The sequence below is a fragment of the Portunus trituberculatus genome, chromosome 28 (assembly GCF_017591435.1).
Source record: "Portunus trituberculatus isolate SZX2019 chromosome 28, ASM1759143v1, whole genome shotgun sequence".
Lineage (NCBI taxonomy): Eukaryota > Metazoa > Arthropoda > Malacostraca > Decapoda > Portunidae > Portunus > Portunus trituberculatus.
In genome coordinates, this window is record NC_059282.1 from 4748230 (window position 1) to 4768286 (window position 20057).

Genomic DNA, 20057 nt, shown 5'->3' on the forward strand with positions numbered 1-20057 from the left:
GGAGGAGAAGCTGGAGGAGCTGGAGGAACTGGAGAAGGAGGAAGAGATGGAGGAGGAGGAGGAGGAAGAGGAGGAGGAGGAGGAGGAGGAGGAGGAGGAAGGGTGATGTTACGTTTTATTACATATATTACTGCCATAATGTTACTACTATATACTACAACAAAACTACTACTACTACTACTACTACTACTACTACTACTACTACTTTCTTTCACCACAAGTATAGCTTACACAATAACAAAATTCATAACAGCATAGAAACCAAAACTAATAATACCCATAGCGACACACACACACACACACACACACACACACACACACACACACACACACACACACACAAGCACCACCACCACCACCACCACCAAACACATACAGAAACTCAGCATATTAAAAAAAGGGAAGAAAAACAAACACCAAACACTTGAACGCCAGTCATGTAAAAACACCACCACTGTCGCTGCATCTGACCTTCCTTGAGCTCCACTACCAGGCAACAAACTGCTCTTCTCGCCTTCAGTGTGACCACCACTACTGAATGCTGGCCTCATCTCTCTCTCTCTCTCTCTCTCTCTCTCTCTCTCTCTCTCTCTCTCTCTCTCTCTCTCTCTCTCTTCTACAAACAACCCATCTAAGTCTCCTTCACTTTATCCTTCCTTCTCTCACTTGCCACATTCTCTCTCTCTCTCTCTCTCTCTCTCTCTCTCTCTCTCTCTCTCTCTCCTTCCTCCTTCCTTCACCCTAATCTTACTCTATTAGCTTACTTGCTCTTTATTAATCCTTGCTTCCTTATTTCCTTCTCCCGCGCCTCTCTAACTGACCACAATAATTGCAACAACAACAACAATAATGGTAACAAGGGAAGAAGTAACGGTAATACGTCTGAATTACTTTTAACGGAACTAATAGCTATGTAATTTCACCTTTGTAACTCTACCTACCGCATCTAATTGGGTACCTTTGGTCTCCTGTGTCTCTTGTTACATTGGTTCTGTTTACCAGTGTTGCTTTTCTCTATTTCCTCGTCTTTCCCTTTTAGCTTTTTTTTTTTCCTATCCTTTTGTTGTTGTTTTTTCTTTATTTGTCTTTACATCTTCTTTTCTTCCATTCTCGTTTATTTCACGATTATTGCATTTTCTTACTTTACCTTACCTTATTGCGATCTTTATCTTTATATTACCTTCCCTTCCCTTCTCAAACCTAACCTAGCACTACTTCACTATACCTCACTTTACCTAATCATCTTCCCTTCCTTATCTTAACCTAACCTTACTCAGCCTATTGTATCTAACCCCCACCATAGCTATTATGCAAAGAACAGGTGCATTCCTGAGTATAGCAATGCTTATCTTTCCCAACAACGCAGTTTTTCTCCATTTTCAGAAACTTATCAAACAAGGAAAGAAGCGACACACACACACACACACACACACACACACACACACACACACACACACACACACACACACACACACACACACACACACACAGATTTAATCAATACATACCATTCTATCACTCTAAACTGTTTCTCCTGTTGAAAATATAAAAATCTTGTTAATTTGTCACTTAGAACGTAAAAATCGCCCTTAGAAATCACACACACACACACACACACACACACACACACACACACACACACACACACACACACACACACACACACACAGATTTAATCAATTCTATCACTATCCTTGATAAGCTCTCTCTCTCTCTCTCTCTCTCTCTCTCTCTCTCTCTCTCTCTCTCTCTCTCTCTCTCTCTCGAGCCGCCACCCAGCAACGAAAGCTTTTCTTCTTTGTTTTGCTTGCAGGTTATTCTGGCACAAAGTCTAACAAGCTTTTCTCACGTCCCTGCCCACTGAAACGATTTGCTCTCTCACCACGACTATTTTAAAAGGCCACAAAGATGATTAGCTACGTTCCCAAGAGAGCTTTTCCTGTTATTAATGTAGAAATAGTGTTAATCTCTCACTAGACCTATAAAAACACCTTTTAAAAACTTGTATCACTTATCAAACATGTAATTAATCTAAAACGCTTTGTTCTCTCACCACGATTATTTTTAAAGGCCACAAAGTTGATTAGCTACGTTTCCAACAGTGCTTTTCCTGTTATTAATGTAGAAATAGTGTTAATCTCTCACTAGACCTATAAAAACACCTTTGAAAACCTGTATCACTTATCAAAAAAGGCAATTGATCTGAAACACTTTATTCTCTCACACGATTGTTTTCATAGGCCACAAATATGATTAGCTACGTTCCCAAAGGTGCTTTTCCCTTTTGATAATGTAGAAATATTGTTAATCTCTCACTAGAACTATAAAAAACAACCTTACCTGACACTTAATAAAAAGCCCAATAATCTGAAAGGCTTTGCTCTCTCACCACAACTATTTTCAAAGGTCAAAACTCTATCAACTCGGTTCTCTAAACTGTTTCTCCTGTTGAAAATATAAAAATCTTGTTAATTTGTCACTTAGAACGTAAAAATCGCCCTTAGAAATCAGTGTGAATTAAATTAAAGCCTTCGAAATGTAATAAAGGTGCGGCGCAGATGTTTCAGAATCTGGTCCATGCAAAGACTGGCAGGCTGAACACGTGAGCTGTCGTCAAAAGGCCAACGTCCCTGTGGTTGTCGAAGGTAAAGGTAAGGGTGGCTTCCATATCCATTATTAGGTATTGGGGGAAGCAGTGTGTCCAGTGTTGTGGGGATGTGCAGGTTCTTCATATAAAATAGTTATGTTCTCTTTCGTCTTCTACCACTAACAAAATCTTTCTCCTTCCTTTACCACTATTACTGCTACTATTACTACTGCTACTACTACTACTACTACTACTACTACTACTACTACTACTACTACTACTACAACTACTACTACTACTATTACTACTACTACTACTACAAATAATACAATACCAACATTCATAATATCAAAGAAACTAATAATATCCATCGAGACAAACACAAACACACACACACACACACACACACACACACACTCATCACCACCACCATAAACTAGCACCAAATCAGAGTTTGTAACTAAGGATCCTAGAGAGTGTACCATTAGACCATTTTATTGACATTAGGGAGGGTCTATGGAGGTCAGAAGACTACTGGCCACAGTCTTCACTATTTAAATTCCCACATGAGTTTCTGGAGCTGTACAAAATTGCCAAATAGTAACCAGAATGAATCTGGAAACGCGTCATGGTACAGAGGAGGTAAAAAGTAACAATATTCCCTCTCACTGACACAAACGGGCTCTAGTGAAAGAATAAAAAAGAGAGGGAGGCTTCAAAATACACAGTACAGTCCTTATTCTTAAACATTAATGTATACTCACAGTATACATTATAAAGATTTTCACGAACTCTAGTGATAATGTAACAATGCTTCTGTGTCTTCAGTAGAAATTATACCCACAAGAAACCCTTTAAACACCTCTGTGGTCTTACAAAATAAGAAAAGAGTCTTGTGTCTTGCGCAGAGAGGAAGGGGAGAGTGTGGAGGAGGCGGTGGCAGTGGTGGTTGCGAAGGTGGTGAAAGAAGGAAGCGTTTTCAGAATACAGGCTTGTGTTAGACGAGAGAGAGAGAGAGAGAGAGAGAGAGAGAGAGAGAGAGAGAGAGAGAGAGAGAGAGAGAGAGAGAGAGATGCAGTGTTAGTGAAGGAAAACATAAGCACACGCAATAACGTAATAAGGAGACTGCAAGATATCAGAGCAAAAAGAGAGAATATTCCTAGAAGTAGTAGTAGGAGAGGGAAGTAGTTATAGTAGACAACAGCAGTAATAGAAGTGGTGGTGACAGAGTAAACACAAAAAAAATGAGACTAGAAGAGCAAAATAGAGTCAGAACATTTTACAAACAGACAGAGAAGAGGGAGGTTGGGTGGTAGTGGCAGTGGTAATCATTGTGTTGGCGTTGGTGGTGATGTTAATGGTTATGGTGAAAGAGAATACAAACACATTGAAAAAAAAAGAAACTGGAAAGGATAAGAAAGAGCAAGAACGTTTTAAAACACAGGCAGAAAAGGAGGTTAGGTGGCAGTGACAGTGGGAGCGGTATAGGTGGCGGTGATGGTGGTAGTGGTGGTGAAAAAAGAACACAAGTACATCAAAAAAGGATTAGAACAATTTAAAACAGGCAGAGAAGGAGATTAGGTGGCAGTGACAGTAACAGTGGCAGTGATAGAGGTGGTGGTGATGGAGGTAGTGGTGGTGAAAGAGCGCACAGATACATAAAAAAAAAAAAAAGGAGAATGCAAAGGATTATATAGTGCAAGAAAATTTTAAAGTACAGGCAGGGAAGGAGGTTAGTAGCTTTGACAGTGGCAGTGGTAGTAGTAGTAGTGGTGGTGGTGATAGTGATGGTGAAAGAGAACACAGATAAATGAAAAAAGGAAAAAGAAAATTGCAAAGACCAAATACAACAAGAATATTTTAAAACACAGGCAGAGAAGGAGGTTAGTAGCTTTGACAGTGGCAGTGGTAGTAGTAGTGGTGGTGGTGGTAGTGATGATGAAAGAGAACACAGATACATCAAAAAAGAAAACTGCAAAGGACCAAATACAACAAGAACATTTTAAAACACAGCCAGAGAAGATTCAGCGGCAGTAGCAGTGGTAGTGGTGGTGGTGGTAATAGTGAACGAGAACATAAGCATTAAGCATATAACTTAATGAGCATACAGCATGAAGCCACTTGACCAGCACAGGGCAGCTTCTGAGTGCTTCAAGCTTGCCATGCACCGTCATAAACATCATCTTGAAACTTACTAGGGTAACTAATGTTTGACCACTTATCACGTTCTTGCTGAGTGTGCTGCCCTTGTCTAGAACCTTATCTGTGGAGGAGGAGGAGGAGGAGGAGGAGGAGGAGGAGGAGGAGGAGGAGGAGGAGGAGGAGGAGGAGAAGGAGGAGGAGAAGGAAGAGGAGGAGGTGAAGGTGGTGGTGGTGGTAGTGTTAGATAAGAGGAGAAAAAATGTTATGATAGGAGAAAGGGAGAATTATGACAAAAAGAGGAAGTGAAGATGGTTATGAAGGAGGAGGAGGAGGAAAAGGAGGAGGAGGAGGAGGAGGAGGAGGAGGAGGAGGAGGAGGAGGAGGAGGAGGAGGAGGAGAGGAAGGAGAAAGATGTGGTGTGATGTATAAGGAGAAAGAAGAGGAGCTATAACAGAATAAAAGTGAATATGGTTACGGAATAGGAGGAGGAGGAAGAAGAGGAGGAGAGAAGTTAACCCAGGAAGGAAAATACATCCTTTTTTTTTATAGTTTTTACGTCCGGTTTCCCTATTATATTACGGATAGGACGGTGCATCCTGACGAGTCAGGAGGACTTTGGTTTTGGCATTTGGGAACCGTTACCCTGAGTGGATGCCCTTCCTAACCTCGGATCGTGGCCAGGATTCGAACCCTTACGCTTGAGAACCCTCTGGGGCCCACAAAGCGCGCGCGGTCCCACGGCACCACGAAAATACATGATCCCATAAAAAAAAAAATAAATGAATAAATAAATACGAACCAAATCATACAAAAATAGCGATAAAAAAACAAAACAAAACTCAACACCACAACTAAAATGACATTGAATCGTCCTGAAAATAAATAAAGGCAAACAAAATACACAAGAATACTTAAACCACACTTCCCTTCAGTAACAGTATATTACTAAACTTGGGTAGTAGATTAGGTTGTACTGTAGTCTAGTGGGAGAAAGAGTTTAGTATACTTTCAGTTAATACTCTCTCTCTCTCTCTCTCTCTCTCTCTCTCTCTCTCTCTCTCTCTCCATCATTTTACCAGTTTACTGCTAGTTTATTGAAAGAAAAATATATAACTGAACCACCACCACAAACACCACCACCACTACCACCACCACCACCACCAACAACAACAACACCTACAAGAGGAGGAAGATGTGGAGGAAAAGGATAAACAGGGAAAGCACGATGATAATTAGAAGAGAGGTGAAGGAAGAACTATTGTTATTATCATTATCTCTTTCTTTACCACGAATCATATTATTGCCTCGAAACTAACAACACTTGCAAGAAAGGACCATTAACTCGTGCACCTCTTCATAACTACAGTTTAAACACAAGGCGCTTTAGGAATATTCATCACCTAGCAATATACACGTGTGGTCTTCGGGACAGCATAGTAGTGGAGAATGAAATTAACAGGAAAGTTTTTTTTTTTTTCGTACAAAATATACAAAGGGAAAAGAAGAATTAAAAGAAAGATAGCAAGAAAGAAACGTAAATATATTTCTTCTATCATATAACACAAGATGAATAGGCAAAAAAAGGAATAAACAAGAATACTTTTTCTTTATCATGTCAAAAGAACGAAAATTGAATACGAAGGATATATTTCACTACCATATTACAAAAAAGAAGGAAGTAAAGAAAAGAAAAAAAAAAGGGAAGAAAGAAGCATATTTTTCTACCATTCCAAAAAAAGACAAACATTTCTCTACCATATTACAAAAAGAAGTAAAGAAAGAAGAGGAAGACGGAAGAATCATGCATATTTTTCTACCATACCAAAAAAAAGACAAAAAATAAAATCACAAGCTATACTTCTTTACCATGACGAAAAGAAAAGAAATAAAGAAGAGGAAGGGAGAGAGACGTAAGCATGTTTTTTTTTTCTGTACTGTACCCTACGTAAAAGCATGAATCATTTTCTAGTTATTTTTTAAACATTCTTGCTAACAAAGGATATGACGCTATGAATTTCCGACTTTTCAAACACTCAATACCACGCGGTCTCCTCAATTAGTGTTGCAATAAAGACACTATGTTAAGCTTCCTGTTGTTTTTTGTTACTCAGACCAAGATGAGATTTTTTGACCCAAACTCCCACATAAGCCATAATGAAGGAAAAGTTATTCCTTTACAAAAACAAATAAAAATGAGCGAGTACACACATAAGACCAAACTCAAATACACAACGAAAATGGAATCAAAATAAACACGTGAAGAATAAATGAACTACTGAATAAAACCCAAGGAACAACAACAACAATAACAAAGTAGATTAGTGCAGGGTACATGGCTCAGCTGGGTATATCATGTGTTCAACCCAGCGCCACACACTTGGTATAAGATAAGGACAGCAGACCACGCCACTACACCACCACTCCGACACGTGAGGTATGGCGCAAGCTAACTACGAACCAGTGTCAGGGGAGGCGAGCGGTCTAGAGGCGATACGTGGTAATGATACTTTTGATTCCTTTCATTACTCTGCGCCACGAGTGATCTTGAGAGAGGAGGAGAGGCGAATGAAAAATGAGGGGGAGGATAGACAAATGAAAATGAAGAGGAGGAGGAGGAGAAGAAGGCTATGGAAAAAATCAAGGAATTAGGAAAGAAGGAATGTGTTAGAAGACAGGAGAAAGAGAAGGTATGAGGAATGAAGATATACTAGAGAGGAATGAGAAATAAGGAGCATGAAAAGGAGAAAGAGGAAGGAGAAATAATGAGAAAAAAAAAGAGATAAGGAGGAAAGGAAGAATGAGAAGGGAGCTACGAGAGATGAATGAGGAACGAGAAACAAGAGGAGGAGAAGGATGAAGGATAAATGAAGACGATGAAGAGGAAAGGGAGAAAAAAAGAACCAGATGCAGACTACAAAAGATAAGCAAGTAACAACAGATTCTTAAGCACTGCATGCCTATTGGACCACAGAATGTAACCCTTTTTCATCATGTTTGGTACGAAAACTAGATCTATTATATGAGAGAGAGAGAGAGAGAGAGAGAGAGAGAGAGAGAGAGAGAGAGAGAGAGAGAGAGAACTGACTGATTACAAGGACAATATTATTACGTCAGTCCAAATCATAAACGCTTAGCTCTCATACCATGGCTATGGTATGAGCCTGGTACTAGCCTGGTTAGCAAGATGGTTTTTCCTGTCAATAATGTAGAAATCTAGTTAATCCGTCACTAAAACCTAAAAAAAACACCCTTAATCCCTTTAATACTGGGACACATTTTTACCTTGAGATTTGCGCACGATTAGATAATTTTATTGACATTATAAAGGGTCTATGGAGGTCAGAAGATTAATAGCTACAGTCTTCACTATCTTAATCCCCTACATAAATTTTTGAAGCTGTATAAAATCACCAAACAGTAAAAAGAATGAATATGGAAATGCGTCATGCACTTAAAGGTTAAAACCCGCATCACTTCAACTACAGCCTTTTGAAAGTAATAGTGGAGGTAGAGCGCAGAGGTTTTTCAGAATACAGTTTATATATGAACCCCACATGATAAAAAAAAAAAAACAATAAACAATAAACAGTATGATAAATGTGTATTTAAGAAACAAATCACTGAAAAACCGCAGGATATGAAGCTATGAGGGACGACTGGCTTTGTGTAGGGTATTCTACAAGGAATATAGTCCTTGGTATTCTAGCAGTTCAGCTAGTGACCCTGAGTGTTAAGCTGTTGCCTGCTCTGCTCTTCTCTAAACAACGTCACTTGAGAGGTTATGCGCTGCTAACATTCCTCAAGACTTTGCCGCCTTCCTACCCCCCATCCTCCCATTTACATCTATTAGCCACCAACAGGCACGACTCCTGACGCGGCTATACTGTTGAAAGAGAGAGTTTGAGAGTGACCGCTTGGTGTATCACATTTCTTTTGGTTTCCCTGTTCTTTGTTGATTTTGAAGTGTTTGAATGTTTAGATCATTCCTTGCTATTTCATATTGATATTCAGAGTGTTTCTTTTTTTCATCGGTTTGTTTTCATCAGACATTTGGTGTATGGTTTTCTTTTTCTTTTATTTTTTTGATGTTGAAAGTATTTTCATCGGCTTTTGTCATATTTTTTGTTTTGTTATTCCTTACTGATAATTATCCTTATTTTTTTTTATTTATGTTTTATTTTATTTTTTCTTCTCATCATATCCAGTTTTGACTCGGTGACCAGCCAAGGATGATCTAATCATACAAAGTCATTAATAAAGAATTTCCAATCATACCCGTTTCTACTTCCCATTTGCAATATAGGTCAGTATTTCCACATACAAAAAATGCATACCGTTTACTATAACCAGTTTTGACAGAGCCGCTTGCTAAATTCTAACAAAACAAGTCCATTAGTAAGGTGTTCCACTTCTTACTGCAGTACAAGCAAATATTTTCACCTACTAAAATAAAGAAAAAAAAAAGACCAACCAAGAAAAAGCTGAACTAACAAAACGATTCAAATGTGTTTGAATGTATATTGATTTCTGTAAACAATATAAAGTAAACAGTTTCACCTACATAAACCACCACTCGTCACTGTATCCAGGTAAAATTTGCAACTCCTTATCTTTTTTCTTCTTTTTTTTTTTTTTTAAGGTAACGAGGTGCGCAACTCAGAAACTCTCACTGCGGCAACTCCCAGTGGTGACGCTAATGTGTGTGTGTGTGTGTGTGTGTGTGTGTGTGTGTGTGTGTCTACATTTTAACTTAGTTATGAAATCATCATCTTTCTTTACTGACTTCAATAATCTCCTCCCACACAAACTATTTTCCTTTACACACACACACACACACACACACACACACACACACACACACGTCATGCATCATACATATATGTATTACACACGCACACACGCTTCTATATTCCATGTAGCATGACTGGAGGTAATCTAGTGACGTACAACAGAAGGACAAGCGGCAACACTGTTTTACAACACACACACACACACACACACACACCGGCGTACACACAACCCTCCATTCATGTGAACACAAGATTGGGGGGAATCGACCACCTCCCTCAACTTCTCGCGTCCCATTGCCAGACGTAAGAGTAAAAGTACTCCTATAAACTTCATTGCGTTATTCACTCTCATTACTCATCTCAAAGCCAACTGACACTAAAAACACAACGCGTGCACTCCTTCCAGCCAAACACACACGGTACCCACGCAAACCTCCTAGAATATTGTTCCATTGCGCTGAAGAGAACAAGGCATGGAAGGAACACCCAATCCTGTTCTCCCCTTCCTATAGTTCCTGTCTCTAGCAACACCTTGAAACTTATACACAAAGGTTGCTCTCCTAAAACATAGATGGCACTGTCACTAAGCCTCTCAATACACAGACAGCACAATAGTTCGTTATACCTTCCATTGTAGCATTACTTCATTACCTAACCCAGACCCTGGACATTGGAGTATTTGCATGTAGTATTTGAGGGAATTCTGGGAGGTGCCACGATTACCCAATAAGTGTAGATAGAATGTAATGTACAGTATATTACATTTCCAGGAAGATGCTGTGCGTGTGCGTGTGTATTATGTACGTGAACGAAGGCGTGCACAGAGGTATGAAGATTGAGGATTGCGTGGGTGTATGAGCGTGGGTGTGTGAGGAGGTGAGATCCACACGTAGCAAACGGTAACAGTATTGCGTGGGTGTCTGGGTGGGCGGGAGGGCGGATGTGCAGGAGCAGTGAGTGTAGGTAAGTGGAGGTGAGTAGGCGTGTGGGGGAGAGGGAGGCCGGAGGGAAGCGTGGGGAGTTGATGCTAGTGGTGAGAGTCGTGGCGATGCGAAAGTGGTGGCGTTTGGCAACCTTCAGTGTTGGGGGGAGAGGGGAGTGAGCTCTCTGGCCTCACTCACTCCACTTACTAAACACGTAGAATTTGTTTGTGGGGGAGGGTCAGCAGCTATGACGGTGGGGAATGTAGTGTGCAGATAACAGCTCTATTACCGCTCTCCATGCCACTTTCTGGGACCTGGGACACTCTTGATGCCTGAGGAGACTGTAGGAGAAACTGCGAGGTGAGAAAACGCCCCTGTGACCTCTAAAATCATGAAATATGACCCAACGCGACTCATTCATGGGGGAGGTGATTTCTTCGAACGGAATTCCCAGTGACATGTTTCTCCTGGGAAGCTGCTGGCCTGGAGTGGCTCGTGTGGGGTGCTGTGACTGATGGGTGTGTGTAGTATGTGTTCCTCGTTGTGATGTGTCATGGGTGTGGCTCTGGGATAGAGGTTCCTCACTCCGTCTCCATGAAAAGGAATCGCCAAGGTTCGTCTTTTTATCACAACTTCCAGTGCTTTCCTTTGATAACCCCACACGTTTGTTTTCTCCAACTCCTGAAGGTATCTAGCATACTAGACTCTCCAGCGAGCTTCATGCCTTCCCTTCACCACGGTTCGCCTTATTTTTATCACGATTTCAAGGTGCTTTATTCTTGTAACCATATTAACATGTTCACACCAACTCTATAAAGTAACGTGTACTAGTCAACAACCAGCTTCATGAATTCATCCCTTCTCTCTAACCTGTGTTAATGTTGCAACTGTTACTGGACCCAGAATGTATGGTCTTCCCATTAGGTCAAAGGTCAAATTCAGATACACGGCCATAATCCTTGTTCCCTATTACAACAATGGTATTTTGCAACGTGTATCACAAACAACTGGAATGCATATGCTAGACCGTGACAGTCTCCATCCAGGCTAGTAGAAGCAATATTTTTTAATCAATCCAGCCTAATATTCTGCACAGGGGCAGTTTTGAAACCAAAAATAACCTCATGCATCCCACTACCATTTAAATTATAGTGACACTCCTACATACTGATTTCCTATTTATATGAAAATTGGCACTAACCTAAAGACACACACAAGCAGCTATTATTCTGATGCAAAAAAGTAGGAGCATGATGAAGTAGGTGCGGGCTTATGGCAAAGAAACCTGCTAAATAGAAGTAACAGTTCTCCCTGTCTGGCTTATCCTAATGTAGGTCATGAAAGCAAGATGTGCAACTTGATTTGCCAACACTTGTTTATAAATGGCCATGGTGATGTGATTAAGACAGTTCAGCAAAAAGAAGTATGCTGCTGTGGTTGGGAATATCATGATTTTCAAAGGTAATCAGATTCCTACATGAAAGAACACAAGAATATACTCAAATAAAAATCTAACAAACAAAGAATATAAAGTGTGATGATCAAGAGAATCTTTAGAGAAATGGGAGGAAAGAGTATTAGAGTATGTATTATGTAGGCAAAGAGCAAAGAGAAAACAATCAAGTTCAATGACTGAAAAGTTTTCAACTCCATATAGGGTTGAGAAGAGAATCAGAGGATGAGAGCATGCATGGACAGAATTAATGAAGACTTCTGTCAGGTTGGCTCTTCAAGAGAGACCTTGGGAATAGATGGTTATACTTGTCTAATAAAAAATTATTTTGCTAATTTACAGAATTGTCTTCCTTGTTATGTTTTTGATAACATGAAATTAAAGGAATCCAGAAATATAAGTGATAAATGTAACTGATAAAAAAAAAATGCAGAGCTGGAATGCAGTTATAGAAAACCTTCAAAATAATTTGAAAATTAGATTACATAAATAGACAAACGTGGCATTGACGAACCAGTTACTGAGGTGATGGTGAAGCATTGTTTCAACATGATCCCCTTACAGCTTTGAGTGTTACTACGTGTCACTAGTATGTGAAACCTCTGCACAGATCTTTTGTGGTGAAGGAAAGTGCTGGATACTAGAACACTTCCATCCTCCACTGCCAGTCATGTTTGAGGCAGGATGGTCATCAAGAGTGCTAAACCTTTTCCATCAAACAACCCCCAATGTATATGATTACTCAAGAATGTCATTAATGCCTATTCATCATCATTCAACATAAGATGAAATGCAATGTTCCATTTAACAAAAATATCTTTCAAGAATCTACATCCTCTCTTAAGCAGATATATTAGCTTTTGTTTCCATTACAGTGATGGTAAAAGTGCATATTTGAGATAGTAGCATACAGTATTTGGCAACCTAGTGTGTGTCCTCATCAGGTAGAATGGGGCAAAGGTCATGCTTGTGAGCAGTGAGGAGAGTTACATCCTATGGCGTGAAGACTTAGGGAAGCCGCAGATGGGGGGCCGTGGCGAGAACTCTTCACCCTGGAGCGCACTGCGTCGGGTGGCCCCCCTCATGATTCTGGCATCCTTTATTGTCTGCCTTGTCCTCTACTATGTCTCTCCCATGGGAGCTGCAGCCGTGTATGGTAAATGATTTGCTCTCATTTTGTAAAGCTAGTACACCATGACATTGTATAAACAGTGAATTAGGTAGATACTATCACAGTCCTATAATATCACTTAAGGATAACTGCTTATTAATAAGATGAGAACTATTATGCGCTTGTTTGCTTACAGCTTTTATATTAATATTCTGCTAGTAATGCTATTTTTGGGACATTAATACTGGCAGTCCAAATTTCAGTATTCTGCCAGCATGAAGCATTTCTGCAGATTATAAATTCTTCTCAGTTTAGAAAGAAATTACTAAAAGCATAAGGGAGAGACTTTGGCTGAAGGATTGTTAGTATATTCCATGGGAATTAACAGAGGTAGAATGTGACAATAAAATAATTACAGCTCCCTCAGCAGCCTCTGAGACAACTGGGCTTGATTCCGTCACAACAGAAGCTTACCGCAAGCGACTGCGCATCAGGGGCACTCAGAGGCGGCTGCCCCAGGCGCTCATCATTGGCGTGCGGAAGTGTGGCACTCGAGCTCTGTTGGAAATGCTGAATCTCCACCCTCATATACAGAAAAATGGAATGGAGATGCATTTCTTTGACGAGGATGACCGTTATGCAAATGGCCTGGAGTGGTACAGGAAAAAGATGCCATATTCATTTGACAACCAGGTACTGTTATGAATGTTTTGAGTAGAATAAGATTGTTTTAGATTAAAATCCTATACAATCTGCTCACCTATTCTTTTGTACAAATTTTCTCTCTTTATTTAAAATATGGAAGTGAGATCATGATGCACAAGAGATGATAACTCAGTGTCTGAGTTGAAGTATATGTATCCATCTGTACAGTAGTGTGTCCTTCCCATGAAGGCAAGACTCCACTATCATGGTCAGCCACAAGGAACAGCAGGGTCTCAGCATCCCTTTAATCAGGAGGTGATGCACCCTCATAAAAGCATTAAAGAGCAGCAAACATAAGCTGTCCCTTCCCATGCAGGTCACCATAGAGAAGACTCCCTCCTACTTCATCTCTCGGGAAGCTCCAGCCAGAATACGGGCCATGAACGCCACCATCAAGCTGCTGCTCATAGTGAGAGAGCCAGCCACCCGGGTGGTGTCCGACTATACCCAGATCATGGAGACCAAGCTGAGGAAAGGCAAGCAGGTGGCACCATTCCACAAGAGAATCCTCACAGTGGATGGAGAAATTAATGATGGGTAAGGCAGCCCTGTCAGATGAGTCACCAGTGCTTCAACTGTTGCTTTATTCAGCCTGCATCAGAAGCTAACTGGTGTGAAGGCTATTTGGTATGGCAGGCCTTTATAAAATCCATTTACATTAGGGAACAGTTTGCTGTATATGCAGTACTTAATGTAATACAGTAACGCTTTCAAGAGGAGAAACAGTGAACCTTCTCATCTTGCTAGCTGATTACACAGTCCACCACAGCACTTGGTTCTCATTTCAATTTGTCATGAACATTGTTGCAAAATTTCCACACACTTAGACAACACACATGCACCTGCTGTACAAAGGTTGAGTAGTGATGTGTGTTATTGATTTCCTCTGTTTCAGGTTTAAAGCAATACAAATCAGCCAGTATGCAGTCCATGTCCTGCGCTGGTTGAGGGAGTTTCCCCGTGAACAAATACACATCATAAACGGTGATAACTTAATAAGAGATCCTTATGCGGAGATTAATAAGGTTTGTGGCATATTTTGTTTAAAATTTCTTTATTTCCATGACCAAGAATAAATGAAACTTATAAATATTTCAAACCTTCACTGTGGTAACTCTTTATTAAGATTGTTTCTAATGAGGTGATATTCCTACATATAGAAATTTTTTTTTTTATTCAATCAGTGTTCATTCATTGTAGTCCTAAATGTATGGCCTGAATGAAGATGTATTTACAGTAGTTGTGCAGATGTAAGATGAAGACAGACTACCTTTTTTTTTTTTTTTTTTTTTACTACACATTAAGGCCATAGCACCTGTAGGCTTACTTGAAGAGTGTGTAGGAAGAGCTGTTCAGCTTCTGCCCATTAGTGGCACAGGCAATTTTATTTATAGTGGTACCCATATTAGGGCCCATATCACCACCCAAGCTCATCTTGGGTGTAACCACCTAGAACCTGGGTATCATGGTGACATTTAGGTAACTTTAAACCACTCAACAAATGGCAAAGTGTTTAAGGCTGTACGTGTTGGAATTCGAACCTACGCGTGGACGTCTGCCCGATCCCATGCTCACCACTTTATCCACTATGCCACTGCCTCCCATGGTGTTGATGAAGTGTTACAAATGAGAGGAAGAATCATTGTAGGCCATAAAACAGAACATAATGTAAGGGAATAGACGAAGAGTGTGTAGTGTGGCATAAATAGAAGTTTACTTAGACATGATATGCTGGTATCTTTGCTTCTTTATAGAAATGAGCAAGGCATGACCTACTGAGATTGACTTCTTTATATATAATTGTGAGGCATGGATAGTAATGGTTATGCTGGTATTCCAGGTGCAGCAGTTCTTAAGGCTTCCCCCATACATAACACCAGACAACTTCTACTTCAATGAGACCAAAGGCTTCTATTGTATGCGTAACGAAACATTCCAGAAATGTTTAGCGGATGCCAAGGGTCGTCCCCATCCCTATGTGGACCCCGCAGTCATGTCTCAGCTGCGTAAGTTTTTTGTTCCCTTCAATGAACAGTTTTATGAAATGGTTGGTCATGACTTTGGGTGGCCCACTTCCTAACACTTCTGTTTCCCGGCGTGCTGGAAGCTTTCCTGGCCCAGGGCTTGGCTGCTGTGACCCAGGCACCTGCTGGCCATCTCATATTTCTTTTTTTATCCATAATTATAGTACAATTTTATGGTGATACTTTAATCTTATTTATGTCTGTTGCATAAAAGGTTTTGAGCACAAGATGTGAAGCAAGTGACAAAGTAATTGATTTATTTTTAAATGTCCTAAATAATAAGAATAGGCCAGGTTTCATTACCAAAAAATATGCTATGAATGTACTATTGTCATGCTGAATGCATCTATTATGAGAGTGCATATATTTTAAAATGCTGAATTTGCTCATTAATTTAATGGCTGAATGTTAGTATCACATAACACGGATTCAGCAATCTTTAAAAATGTGTAGAACATAATTTTGTAATGTAAGCAGAGTCCACTGGAATGAATTTTCCCACAGCAAGGAAGAACGAGGGAGTCATGGTCTGGGTGTCCTGTCAGGTACTTTGTTTTAACTTTCATCAAAACCAAGACCACAAAGCAAAGATACTTAATTTCATTATAATTATATCCTAGTGATGGCCATACAGTAATCATTTATGAAACATTATTATATTATATTATTGCACATTAAAATTGGTTCTGAGTAACACTGCTTTAATAAAAATTTAGAGTCCTATCTTCTGCTTGTGACTGAAGCAGTTTGTATAGTGAGAGAAGTAATAATTAATGCTGAAACCCTCAAAAAGGACTTGAGTTTCACTGGTGATCTTTTAAGATGCAATGGTTTAGAGCAACCTGTTGAAACTTGAGAAAATTCATTGTCATGGGCTTCTGCTTGACATTTAGTGCATTAGGTCCTTGGTTAGTCAGTGTCTCATGTGCCTCAAGTATTGCAAGCAAGTGGATGCAACAAATCTCTAAACAACATTAGAAATGGAACATTTTTGGATCACAATTTCTGCTGCAATATTAGTGTCACGAAAACTAAGCATACAAAATGCAATTGGCTTTCGTGCAATGTCTTGGTGGCTGCTTCTTTAATTTTCTGATGGGGCTTGCTCAAATATTCTTATAGAATTTTGATCCAAAGTGTTCCCCAGTCACACTGCTTTTCTTATGGAGTCATTAATACCTTCTAGAATCATTTTGCCATTATTATAAATCTCAAAAACAACAACTGAGCAAGGATTCATTTGTGCATATGCAAATTTTATGTGCTGTGTGTGTGTGTGTGTGTGTGTGTGTGTGTGTGTGTGTGTGTGTGTGTGTGTGTGTGTGTGTGTGTGTGGATGCATATGTGCAAAGATGTGGAAGAAAGTCTGATGCACTGAGACTTTAATGGATGGCTAAGGACTGTTTAGCTTTAAAATTCTCTCACTCACTAAATGTCATGGGTTGTCAAGTTATTTTTTTCCCTTCACCATACATCTCCAGTGCACAGTTTCTCAAAATATTTCATGCTAAGGCCTGGCACTAAAGGCTGAAGTGACAACTGGTACAAAGGCCATCAAGTTAAGATAATCACACTCAGCATCTCAAGACACATCAGACATCAATACAACATTAATTTCCCTGATGCAGCAGACAGGAGTTTTTGAATGGGACTTTTATAAATATTTATATTTTCAAGCAGGTTATCTCCTTGAGATATACATTAATAAAAATTTACCATGCATGGGCAACTATGCAGATGAAGCCAAAAATCCGTAAAATAGTCATCCAAAAGTATGCATGTGTGAATGAGAGGAAGAGCATTTCAGTGCAGGTTCACTTTTATTTTTATTTTATTCCTAAGCTGTAAGCACGCATATAAGGGATTCAACTCTTCTCTTTCCTCTTGAATTGCACAATATACATATAACTCTGCACCTCTTCATGCCTCTACTGTCACTGTGGTGAGCTCTGTGTTCTGCCGCTGCTGCTGCTGCACTGCCAGGCACAGCACCAGCTGGCCAGGACTCAGGCATTGTTGTTTCTTGTGACTGTTGTTGCCTTTCACACGGGGACAAAAGGTGATCTTCAACTCACTCATGCTGGCTCTTGGTAAACTCAAAGTACTTTTTTTGAAATTTGTGCTCTTTAAAGTTGAATCTGTTAATCTAAATGATAAGAAATTGAAAATTAGTGCAATCAGTTCATTAGTGAAATGTGAATGAATGCAATAATGACTCATTTTCTCATGAACTGAAATGCTTTACACTAAAAACTAACTCAACACTTATAAACTCACACTAAAAATATTTCTAACTGGAATTAGATTTATTGTAGTCGTATTTTGTATACAACCTCAATGTTTTAGAATAGCATTAAGTGACAATAACTCAAAAATATATTGTAAAAGAAATGTAAATGAATTAGAAGCAATCATGACAGGTCGTAGTCTTGAGCAGCTGCATTCAGCGAGCCTCCCTGTTGGGGGGTGGGCAACAGCAGCGGGCCAAGACGCCAGCAATGCGCCACGATGAGAAAGTCACCTCTTGTCCTTACAAAAGCAGCATTTAGTAACGAGTCTGTCCAGTCTTGCACTTAGCCTGGGGGAAAGCATTTGCTGCCCCCCACGCCTCTATTTGCACTGATATTGATGTAATTTTTAAAGACTAATAGCTTTGTGACCATCTGCTGTCTTTCATCATATATTTTATACTGTTCCATTAAGTATATGGAAACCAAAATTATTTTTATGAAGAGTATATCATGACATACTGTACATAATTCTTTGGAGGGGGCCCATGGTTGAGGTATAGACCACTTGTGCACTGAAAAATGTCGATAACTTAGTAGCTTCCGTTTCTAAAACTTTATCTATGTATTTATTTTTCAATCATAGTCTTTTTTCCTTTCAGTGCAGCTGACCAGCATGTATATTACTATAATGTTGATTTTATACTGACATGAAAATCTTTCACATTGTTCCTAATCACTTTTTCTGTGTGACCAGCAGTTTTCTGTGGCTGAAGGCACTCCATACACTTTTTCACTTTTGTTCTTAACTTCATTTTTCAACACTGACATCCCTAACATGCAGGCATTTCATGTTGAGCGACTTAATAGACATTGTGGAAGTTTGATATATCAAAATCACAAGCATAAATACCACATATGAAGTGTCTGAGGTCAGAAGGGAAATACATACCACCCACCAAATTAAGATATGGATATATTACATTTCAAAAATATTTTTGTGCTTCCTCAGAAAATAAGATTCACTGAATCTCATTAGTTGTGTATGAAAACAAAGTGTAATTCACCAAAATGAAAAGGAAATCAAATTCAGCAAGACAGGGTACTCACCAAGTCAGAGACATGTGTAATGGCACTGCCTGGCCTGATCATGTTCTGGACAATAAGTAAGGATCTGTAAAACATAAATAGAAAACACTCTTACCCTTTGTCTCAGGACACACCATTATTATGCAAATACCTACTCCATTATATATATATATATATATATATATATATATATATATATATATATATATATATATATATATATATATATATATATATATATGGAGTAGGTATTTATAATAATGGTGTGTCCTGAGACAAAGGGTAACAGTGCAAATACCTACTCCATTATATATATATATATATATATATATATATATATATATATATATATATATATATATATATATATATATATTATATTTTATTTTATTTTATTTATTTATTTTTTTTTTCACACACATTAATGTCCTCATTCGCTACACCAGAGCTTCATCTTGTTGGTATACCTTACCAGCACAGAACCAGCTTGAGCTCCTACTACACAGTGAAATTTGCAGAACTTGTTTCTAACATCATATCGATCATTATCTAGCAATTATTATTTAAAATTAAATTCATAACTAATCAAATAATAATTCATAAGGAAATTTATGCTAATTAACGTTTCATTTCCAAATGTATTTGATTGTACTGAGTAATTTGTAATATCATCGGTGACTAGCACATAATATGATGAAAGTTCCTTGATAAAATATTCATCTGATGGAGGTATTGTAAAAGTGATGGACATCAATTATGGTTGATCATGAAAGTCTGAACCTCAAAGACAACAAAGTCACTTTCTAAGTAACTAATCTTGGTGCTGGTTGTGAATGGTTTCTTGGATGACTAAGTCTGCTTTTATTCACTTTCTTCTTTTGTTTCTACAAGCTACCCTTAGTGAACACAACTTCAAATGCTTCCAGCATTTTGCACATGCCTTCTATCAAGAGGACCTGTTACATTAATCCTATCCAACATTTTCAAATGCAGTGGGTATCAGAG

The 20057-nt window shown here is 39.0% G+C and overlaps 1 protein-coding gene across 7 annotated transcripts; it reads left to right on the top strand.

Annotated features, from left to right (window-relative positions):
* The first annotated feature begins 10537 nt into the window (after window positions 1-10537).
* On the top strand, window positions 10538-18110 carry LOC123510203 (heparan sulfate glucosamine 3-O-sulfotransferase 5-like). 7 transcript variants are annotated; one of them, XM_045265115.1, is made up of 6 exons: window positions 10538-11055; window positions 12840-13051; window positions 13437-13699; window positions 14028-14248; window positions 14607-14736; window positions 15552-18110. In XM_045265115.1, the coding sequence occupies exons 2-6, from the start codon at window positions 12859-12861 to the stop codon at window positions 15789-15791; spliced, it is 1047 nt and encodes a 348-aa protein (XP_045121050.1). In that variant the 5' UTR covers window positions 10538-11055; window positions 12840-12858; the 3' UTR covers window positions 15792-18110. The 7 variants fall into 7 exon arrangements, with proteins under 7 accessions (XP_045121050.1, XP_045121053.1, XP_045121052.1 ...); XM_045265117.1 differs by having other exon boundaries at window positions 10539-11055; window positions 13473-13699; XM_045265113.1 differs by having other exon boundaries at window positions 10541-11055; window positions 12844-13051; window positions 13425-13699.
* The last annotated feature ends 1947 nt before the right edge of the window (window positions 18111-20057 follow it).